This window comes from Pteropus vampyrus, unplaced genomic scaffold (genome assembly GCF_000151845.1).
Source record: "Pteropus vampyrus isolate Shadow unplaced genomic scaffold, Pvam_2.0 Scaffold138, whole genome shotgun sequence".
Taxonomy (NCBI): Eukaryota; Metazoa; Chordata; class Mammalia; order Chiroptera; family Pteropodidae; genus Pteropus; species Pteropus vampyrus.
In genome coordinates, this window is record NW_011888919.1 from 961475 (window position 1) to 971657 (window position 10183).

At 51.2% G+C, this 10183-nt stretch overlaps 1 protein-coding gene across 2 annotated transcripts in view; it reads left to right on the plus strand.

The window, feature by feature from the left end:
• Positions 1-9998, plus strand: part of RSPH6A (radial spoke head 6 homolog A) — a 17739-nt gene extending 7741 nt beyond the window's left edge. Inside the window, exons 3-6 of one of the 2 annotated variants that reach the window (XM_023535322.1) lie at positions 3963-4727; positions 6007-6151; positions 6625-6742; positions 9606-9998. In XM_023535322.1, the coding sequence (XP_023391090.1) occupies positions 3963-4727; positions 6007-6151; positions 6625-6742; positions 9606-9843 (1266 nt within the window). In that variant the 3' untranslated portion in view covers positions 9844-9998. The remainder of the gene's footprint in view (positions 1-3962; positions 4728-6006; positions 6152-6624; positions 6743-9605) is intronic. The other variant, XM_023535321.1, reaches the window with a different exon arrangement.
• Positions 9999-10183: the final 185 nt, after the last annotated feature.

Here is a 10183-nt window from a genome sequence, read left to right on the forward strand (position 1 = left end):
CTATTTGAGAGCATAAGGCTTCCTGTCACTGCGCCTCTTTTTAAGTTCCCAATTATGCTCACGTTTATAATTTTAGACTAACTTTAGTATTATCGTATCACAGTCCAAAAACTCACACCTTACTGTACTTGTTGGACAGCACAGGCCACTTTAAGGCAGGAAATAGATGATGTCGCAGAAATGAAGACATGTGGCTTAGACAAGGTAGAAGCTTTTCTCAGCCCTGATGGTCAGGCTGCAGGCAGTCTAGGGCTGGCAAGGTGGCTCCCAGCGAAGAGGCACTCCCCTCTTCCCTAACCCGCCCCTAACCCAAGAGAAGCAGTCCGCAGGGGGACAGTCACAGAGTCTAATCTGTCATTTCAGGGCAGTTGTCCACTCTTGCTGGTATGAACAGTGGTCAGAAGGGCAAAGCGAGATCACTTAAACGTGGTTGGTGAGGCCACCCCGTTGCCATGTGGATGGGGGGATTCCAGAACGAGGATGACGGCCACTGGCTTATAGGCCAAGCACACGATCCAGAGATTTCTACGCTCATCCCCTTACTTACCCTCCTGGCTGCAAGACGGCGAGTCTGGGATTAAGTTTTAACTCTGCCCCCGGCCCCAGTTGCTGACGTCAACATCAATTAGGCAAACAAACTTTTTGCCCCGTGTTTGAGGTTGAGAGAAACTTAGAATCACTTTCAAAATAACAATTCTCTACTATAGAGTTCAGTCAGGGTGGGCCACGTCAAGCTGAGGTAAGAAACAGCCCAATCTCAGCGGCTTAAAATCATGCGGTTTATTTCTCGCTCACACTCCCTGCCCATCCAGGGTTGGCAAGAAGACTTTGCTCGTCGGCCACTTGAGAGCCCAGGCTGATGGAGGTTCCATTGTGACACAGGCTTCTACAGTACAGGCTTCCACAGTTCCACAGTTGCTTCTGCCTGGGTGTGACACGTGTCCCTTTCGCTGCCATTTCAAATGATCAGAGCAAGTGACATGGCCACTCCTGAATGAACTGGGGGTGGGGGTGGGAATATGTAATCTTCCTGCAGGGAAGACCTCAAACATTTGTGAACAATAGTATACCCAGCAGGCATAAGAAGAAGATGCAAAAAATTCTTCATTTCAACTCTGTTCACAAACAGAGCCTTCAAAACAAAACAAAACAAACAAACGACAACAACAACAACAAAGAGAATGCAGTATATACCTTTAGGAGAAACCTCAGTATGCTTGTGTCCAAATCTTTTATATCAGCTGGTACAATTTAAGCACCATCATTCACTTTCACACTAACTACCTGTTATAGGTTGAGTTGTGTCCCCCCCCCGCCCCCCTGCCTCCCAAATTCACATGTTGAAGCCCTAACTCCCCAGGGTCTCAGAAAGTGACCTTATTTGGAAATTGGGTCATCGCAGATGTCCTTAGTTAAGATGAGGTCATACTGGAGTAGAGTGGGTCCTCCTCCAGTGTCACGGGTGACCTTGTAGAACTTTGGCTGCAGACACACGCACACACACACACACAGGAATCACCATGTGAGCATGAAGGCGGAGATTTATGTGATGCTGTTACAAACCAAGGAGGTCGGCAAACTGCAGGAAGCTAGGAGAGAGACCTGGAAAGGATTCTCACAACCCTCAGAAGAAAGCAACCCTGCTCACATCTTGATCTGGACTCCGGCCTCCAGGACTGGGAGATGATACAGTCCTGTTGTTTAAGCCACCCAGTCTGTGGTACTTTGTTACAATAGCTTTAAATACTCTACCATCTTTTTATAATGTATGTAACTCTTCGAATGCTATTTCAGTGCACTTGAAACAAGAGACAAATAGCCTTCCGTGTGCCTAAGACAAGTTAGCGATTAAATGCATTAGCTCTAGAAGTCTCATCTTCTTTGGGACGATGACCAGTGACTCAGAGGGCCATAAAGAAGAACTGGTGAAAACGTGTTCACCTTGAAACTTTTTATTACCCCGAGCTTTCAGTTGCTTGGTGGGGATCATTATACTTTCCAGAAGCTGTCCACGGTCCTTAAATGAGAAACTCATCTTGGATCCGATTCTTCCCCCCGACTTAAGTGGGGCTTCTATGTCTTTCTTTGTTATATGTTTCCTTGGAATGCCAAGTCAAGAAGAATGAACAGGCATATGAGCCATGATTATTTGGTTTCCAATAACAGAACTTGCTAAAATAAAGAGGAGAAGTTAAATTTATCATAAAGATACAAGGCATTTCCCAGAATTGGGGGACTTATCTTAGATGGGCCTTGGGAAGAGCTGGACCCGAGCTAACCAGCTCCGATCCTCAATTATTTCTTTCTCTCCGCACACTGGTGTCCATCGTCTCTTCATGTACGGAGAATCAGCCGCTGTCCATTTATGGATTTCTCCCATTTCCATGTTTCACTTTCAGCCACATGCAGAAGTTGGCTTCTGGATTAGCCAATAGCTGCTGTAACAAATTACCACAAATGTAGTGGTTTAAGACAGCATAATGTATCATCTTGCAGTTCTGGACATCGGAAGTTCAAACTAGGTCACTGGGCTAAAATAAGGTGCCGGCAAGGGCTGCCTTGCGAATGGAAGGTGTTCCCTCAGCTTTCCCAGTTTCGGGGGGCCACCTGCGTTCCTTCCTCCTCCTCCAAAGCCAGCAGTGTAGCATCTTTAAATCTCTCTCCAACTCCGACCTCTGCTTCTGTCATGACACCTTCCCCAGCTCTCCCGCCTCCCACTTTCACTGATGAAGACACTCGTGATGACCTTGGACCCACCCCGAGAATCCAGGACCGTCTCCCCATCTCAAGAGCCCCCAACCTAATCACACATACAGGTCTCTTTTGCCATGTGAGGTCGCGTATTCACAGGTCCAGGGATCAGGGCATCTTTTGGGCTTCGTTATTCTGTCTCCCGTTGTCTCTCTCTCTGTCCTGATGTCAAATTCTGGCAAGAAAGCAGGTGATCTCCCCATTTTGGACCGTGTGTTTTCCTGGCCCAGTCAAGCTGGCCAAGGCCAAGAGCGGGTCATGATGACCTCATGAGAGAGGTCCTCATCGCTTTTGTCCTCTGATATATGTCAGTGCCTGCCCCAGCCTGGGCTGGCACCCATTGAGTCTTTAATAAAGATTTCTGGACAGACGGAATGAGAAAGAGTTGAGGCTAGCCTGTGGCCGGGTGCGTGTGGGGGCGGCTGGGCCCAAACCTCCCTGTGTCCTCTCCTCTGCTCTTGACTTATTTGTTCTCACTTCCTTTTGGTCTCTGTCTCTCTCTGTCTCTCTATGTCTCTCTTCCTCTCTCTCTCCCCCTCTCCCTCTGCCCCACCCCCATCCTCCTGAATAAAGCAGACGGTGAAAAAGGAGGCAGCGAGGGCAGGATTCATCACCACCATCCTCCCAACATCAGTGATTCCTGGGTTCAAGACCTACATTTTCTCTCAAATTGCTGTGTGATTTGGGTATGTTAGGAGTGTGTTTCGCTGCTGGTGACAGACAATATGACTAGAAGTGGCTTCTTTGTCTCAATAAACAAGAAACCCGGCAGAGGCCAGGCAGCTCAGTGATGCCGTTGGGAACCAGGCAATTTCCCTTTTTCGGCTCCACCACCATTAGGATGCGTTGCCTCATGTCCCCAAGATAGCTGCTGTAACTCCGGATCTCACATCCCATGCCGGGCAGGAACAAAGGGGAAGGAAGAAAGAAGAACGGATTTTCTCTTAGTGTGGTTTTGCCTTTTTTTTTTTAATTTCATTTCATTTTTTAAATTTTTCAATTACGGTATTATTTTATATTAGTTTCGGGTGTCCCCTTTTCTTTTCCATCAAGGGACTGTCCTCCCCAGGGACCTACCCCCACATCTCACTGGCAAATTGGTCACCTGAGCAGCTGGGTTACAGAGTAGGGTAGCTCTCCCGGCTCTAGAAGAGTCTGGGCTTCAGCTCTCTTCCCCTCCCCACCCCCGCCCTGCACCCCGCCCTCTGCAGGCAGACACCCCCGTGCCCAACATCATGGAGTCAGCTTTCTACTTCGAACAGGCGGGCGTGGGCCTGAGCTCCGACGAGAGTTTCCGCATCTTCATGGCCCTGAAGCAGCTGGTGGAGCAGCAGCCCATCCTCACCTGCCGCTTCTGGGGCAAGATCCTGGGGCTCAACCGCAGCTACCTGGTGGCCCAGGTGGAGTTCCGGGAGGGCGAGGAGGAGGCGGAGGAGGAGGAGGTGGAGGAGATGTTGGAAGGCGGCGAGGTCATAGACACGCACGGGGAGGAGGAGGGCGAGGAGGACGAGGAGAAGGTCTCCGACATCGTCCCCAAGCCGATGTGGAAGCCACCGCCCGTCATCCCCAAGGAGGAGAGCCGCATGGGCACCAACAAGTACCTGTATTTCGTGTGCAACGAGCCGGGCTGGCCGTGGACGCGGCTGCCGCATGTCACGCCCAACCAGATCGTGCAGGCGCGCAAGATCAAGAAGTTCTTCACCGGCCACCTGGACGCGCCGGTCGTCAGCTACCCGCCCTTCCCCGGCAACGAGGCCAACTACCTGCGGGCCCAGATCGCCCGCATCTCGGCCGCCACGCACATCAGCCCGCTCGGCTTCTACCAGTTCGGGGAGGAGGAGGGCGACGAGGAGGAGGAGGGCGGCGCGGGGCGCGACTCCTACGAGGAGAACCCCGACTTCGAGGGCATCCCGGTGCTCGAGCTCGTGGACTCCATGGCCAACTGGGTGCACCACACGCAGCACATCCTGCCGCAGGTAGGACCGGGGACCCCGGCCCCCCCATCCCCGTCGCAGAACCAGGTGGCTCAGCTGTGCCTCCCCAGGAATATCGGGCACTCGCGCTCTGCTGGCCTTTGTGCCAAATAACCTTCATTCATTCACCCGTTCCTCAGTCATTCATTCATTCACCATTCCTCGTTCATTGGTCCATTCTTCATTCATTCATTCCTCATTCACTCATTCCTCATGCATTGGTCCATTCCTTATTCATTCATTTATTTACTCATGTATTCATTCAACAGATATTGGTTGACAATCCCTGTCAGCAGCCTTTGGGGCCAGATAAATCTTGGAACTCTGAATTTTTAAGATTTCAAAAAGGTGACAGTGCTCATCCCACACATCATGCAACACTTTAAGCAGGGCTGTGGTGGCGGTCTGTATTCAAGGCCGTTGTTATTTTCGCAGCAAAAGTGCATAGCCTCTCAGCAGTCAGGCCAGGGGTGCTGCCAAACGACTCACGAAAAACTTCTGGGTTTCAAAGCTTTTTGGGTTTTGGAGTTGTGGGCCAGACTGTGGACCTGCACTTAGTGAATGCCTGATGTGTCTGCACTTTATATATATTTCTGTATTCATTCGAGGAAATATCTGCTGCGTGCTAGGAACTTTTTATTCATTCATTCGTTCGTTCGTTCTTTCATTCAATAAATATTCTCTGGCTCCACAAGGTTTTCTTGAATCCAAATAACTCCCTTAGAGATCGGTCCAGCGAGCATTGCCATCTCATACGTGATGAAACTGAGGTCCGCGATATGCGATTCACTGAGGTCCGTTCCTTCAACAAAACATTCATCGGCTCTTCGAGATCTCATGTAACCAAACAGCAATCCAAAGAGCAAACCACCCATGACGCCCCCATTTCACAGACGGGCAAAGAAAGGATCATATGGGCTGCCGAATGTCGGCTCCACAGGGCAGAGATTTGGGATCTCTTTCCTCAGGGATGTGTCCCCAGCACTTAGGGCAGTGCCTGTATGTAGTAGGCACTCATTAAATATCTGACGAATGAATGAACGAATGAATGAATGCACGGACGGGGCCCACATGGCCAGCGGGAGGCGGGAAGCCCCACCTCGATGCAACAGCTCTTGGCCCATTCTTCCCTTCCACACACACACACACACACACACCTGTCTTCCTGTCCATCCCCGGGTCCCTGAGGACAGTCCCCAGTGTCCTGCCCGGCCCCTCCACCTCCTCCCAGGGTGCAGGCTGGGCTCTGTCCCCCAAGGGTGCCACTTTCCCCCACCTCCAGGGCCGCTGCACTTGGGTGAACCCTATGCAGAAGATGGAGGAGGAGGAGGAGCTGGGGGAGGAGGAGGAGAAGGCCGATGAGGGGATGGAGGAGGTGGAGCAGGAGGTCGGGCCCCCGCTGCTGACGCCGCTCTCGGAAGATGCAGGTGACGGTCCTCCTCGCCTCCTACCGCCACCTCGGGGGGAGACGGGAGAAAGGGAGGGGCAGCGGCACTGGAGGGGGTCATCTCTCTGAGCCCCAGCTGTTCTCGCATCGTGACAGCGTGTCCCCATGGGGTTACAGGAAAGTGTCCATCTCGTGAGCTGTATCTGGCTCGTGGCAGTGGCCCAGATGGGTGGGATGTGGCCTTTCGAGTCCCACGTGGGCTTGAGGGAACAGAGAGAGAGACTTAGGGAGTACTCCCCAGAAGAGGCAGGGATGGAGCTGGATTTTGGAAGAAGGGACAGGAATTTCCTGAGGCCAAGGCCATAGGCACCTGGAGGAAGGAGGAAAGGGAGGCTGAGAGTTGGCAAGTGGAGCCAGATTTCCATGAACCCGGAGCCTCCATGGGTCTGTGCAGGACATGGGGAGCCAGCGTCAGAGCCTCTGACGTCTCTGGTGCTCCCCGTGTCCCTGCAGAAATCATGCATATGTCACCCTGGACCGCCCGCCTGTCCTGCAGCCTCTGCCCGCAGTACTCCGTGGCTATCGTGCGCTCCAATCTGTGGCCGGGGGCCTACGCCTACGCCACCGGCAAGTAGGTCCGCCCCCAGTTCCTCCCAGCAGGAGCAGCCCCTATAACTAACTCCTCCCGAGCCAGGCTGGGCGGAGCAACCCACCAGGGTGGGCAGAGATTGGCAAGCCCCTCCCAGGGTCGACCCCCTCACTCAGCTCCCAGTGGCTGGGGCTAAAATGAGAAATCCCTGACCAAAAGTGTGAGCCCCTCGGATGAGAGAATGGGGCATCAGAGAGGGGCAGGAACTAACCCAGAGTGACGTCGCACAGCGTGTGCAGGATTTAGACCTGGGTCTCCGGGTGCCCCGCCCAGGCTTTTCTGCTGTACGAGTCATGGAGCCGGCCGGTCTCAGGAGTCCCCTTTGAGGCGGCACTGACCCGGACAGTCTCATCTCTAGGGGAGCTAACTCTTTCCCTTGGGCCCCCCCGGACAGTTCTTCCAGTTCGAAGGGTCTTCTCTCTAGGAGCCAGAAATCTTCCCCACCAGGATCCGCCACCAGTTGCTCCCAAAAGCTTTGCAGGCCCACGTCACGTTTTCATCTTCCGGTTGGCAGGCAGCTATGCGCTGCTTACCCTCCCCGCCTCTCTCACCGTGTGTATCTCAGCCTTTCTGCTCGGCCACTAGAGGACGCCGTCTGCGGCCACGGGGCGGGCGCACTTACCAGCTCTGTCCACCAGATGGCATGACGATTTTTCATAGATTTTCCTTTTTCATCTCAATGATGAACCTGCTCTGTATTCGCTACCATGATTAACAGACGAGGTGGGATTTCATGTCATCTTGATACTTTAACCACATACTTGGAAATTATTTTTTATTTCCTTCAGAAATAGGGAAGAGGCATGCTTACTTTTGCCAATGACCTTCTTCTGGCCACATCCTAATTTGCCAACATCCCTCCGAAAGCAAAAGATCTAAATTGGGAGCTCCACCCATACATCCTTCACCCCTGCACCCACCCCCACCTCCCCACCCCCTCATCTACTATCCAGTCATCCGTCCATCCATCCCTCCATTCATCCAGTCGTCTATCCACTTTTTTTTTTTTTTTTTCCATAAAAGACTTGACTGTCACTGTTTACCAGCTGTATGCTGGGCCCTGGCCCTTTGTTGAAAAGGCAGATGTGGATCCTGCCCTGGGAGCAGGAAAAGGAAGCTAGGGCGTTAATTGTATAACTCCCCTCCCCCTCCTCCCCCTGCCCCTCGCCCTCTTTTCCCCCGTCCTCAATATCTTCTTACAAACTAAGATTAAGTACCAGGAGGGAGAGGGAGAGTGGAGGGACAAATGACAGTCATAGCTGTCATGTCTTGAGGGGATTAAGGAAGGATTTCTGGGAAAAGCAGCCTTGATTTGAAATCTTTGGGGAAAGAAGTAAGTGTGCGTGGGGGGGCGGGGGGAGGCGGGGTGTGGAAACAGGCGGAAGCATATTCTCGACCAGAGCTTCTCCACCTGCGAGTGCTCGGACTCACCCAGGGATCTGGGCAGGGTCTAGTCGCACGGGTCCGGCTGGAGCGGAGCCCTTCCTGGCAAGTTCAAGCCCCCGAGGATGTAGCTGGGTGCTGGACCACAGGACCAGGGCAGGCAGGGGCTGGGGGCTTCCGAGGAAGCAGTGTGTTTGAAGGCTCCGAGGAAGACCCGGAGAAAAACAATTTTCTCGGGAACAGCAAGGTCAAAGCCAAACTGTTCCCAGAGCAGACTCTCCACCCCGCACCTCTCCTGCTCTCTCTCTTTCTCCCTCTGCTTCTGTCTACCTCTCTCCCCGTCTCTCAGTCCCCTGCCTGTTCTCCCATTTACTCCTCTTTCTTTCTTAGTTAAAATTCCGGGGGGAGATAAATCAGTCGGGCCTGATCACTTCTGTCTTTATCATCAGCCCCCTGCCTCTGGAGCATAGGCACCACGGCAGGGATTCTGGTCTAATCTGTTCACGGCTAGGTCCCCACATCTAGACCAGCGCCATCCAACATAAAGAAAATACAAGCTACATATTTCATTTAAAATTTTCTAGTAGCCATGTTCAAGAAGTAAAAATAAACAGGCAAAATTCATTTAAATAGTATATTTTACTTAACCCCAAATATCCAAAATATTTTCACCGAAACACAAAATCAATAATGTAAAAATGATTAATGAACCATTTTACATTTTTTTTTTTCATAGTAAGTCTTTGGAATCTGAGGTGAAATTTACATTTACAGCACATGTCAATCTGGGCACTAAATTTTCATCAGAAATACTTGACTTGTCTTTAGATTTTGCAACATTTACAATGGCAAAAATAGACTCGTGCCCGTCTCAGACATACACGACATTTTCCAATACTAAATTGAGTATCCGTTTTATTGCTTAAACATAAATGAATTAAAATTAAATAAAATCCCCTCCACCCACAACAGCAGAATCCACATTCCTCTCAAGTGCACATGGAATATTCTCCAAGATAGGCCATACGCTAAGCCATAAAACAAGTCTCAATTAATTTAAAAGGATTAATCAGACAAAATAAGTTTTCTAACCACACTGGAATAAAATTAGAAATAATAACAAGGAAATTCACAGATATGTAGAAATTAAACAACACACTCCTGAATAACCAATAGGTTGAAGACAAAATCACAGGTGAAACTAGAAAAGTAAATAATATAGAAATTCAGTGTTTGGGATACACTAGCCATGTTTCAGGTGCTTGGTAGCTATTCATGCTGTTGGACAGTGCGGCTCTAGACGCAGCCTGGCCCTTAGTAGATGCTCAGTAAACACTAAAAGGACCAAATGAAGAGAAACTCAGTGGGTATACTTCACCCTGCTATGTCTATGCTGGGCCCACCCTTAATGAAAGTCCACCCTGGGGCCTTCGAGGGATGATTTTCCGGTCTGTCCCTCCAGGAAGTTTGAGAACATCTACATCGGCTGGGGCCACAAGTACAGTCCCGAGAACTTCAACCCGGCCCTGCCGGCCCCCATTCAGCAAGAGTACCCCAGCGGCCCGGAGATCATGGAGATTAGTGATCCCACGGTGGAGGAGGAGCAGGCCCTCAAGGCTGCTCAGGAGCAGGCCCTGGCGGCTGCGGAGGAGGAGGAGGAGGATGAGGAGGAAGATGAGGACGAGGACCTGGATGACTGAGGCCCGGTAGCCCCTTCCCCAAGCAGGTAGATAGCAAGTTTTCCCTTGTACATAGTGAGTTATGGGTTGTTGTTCACTGTTGGTTTGCTTTCTGTCCCTGGAGGGCAGGGGTAGAAAAGGAAGGCAGCTGCTCTAAATAAATGTCCCTGTGGCATTTCGGCCCAGTCACTCATTCATTTGCTCTCCAGTCTGTTGACGTGGGCTCCAAGTCAGGGCTCTCGGGCTCTGCTGGGAATGCAGACATGACCCAGCATCGTCTCTCCTATCTGTTTCATTTATTCATTCATCTGGCCATCAAACAACTATTGAAGTGCCTTCTGTCAGCCTAGCCCTGAGCTGA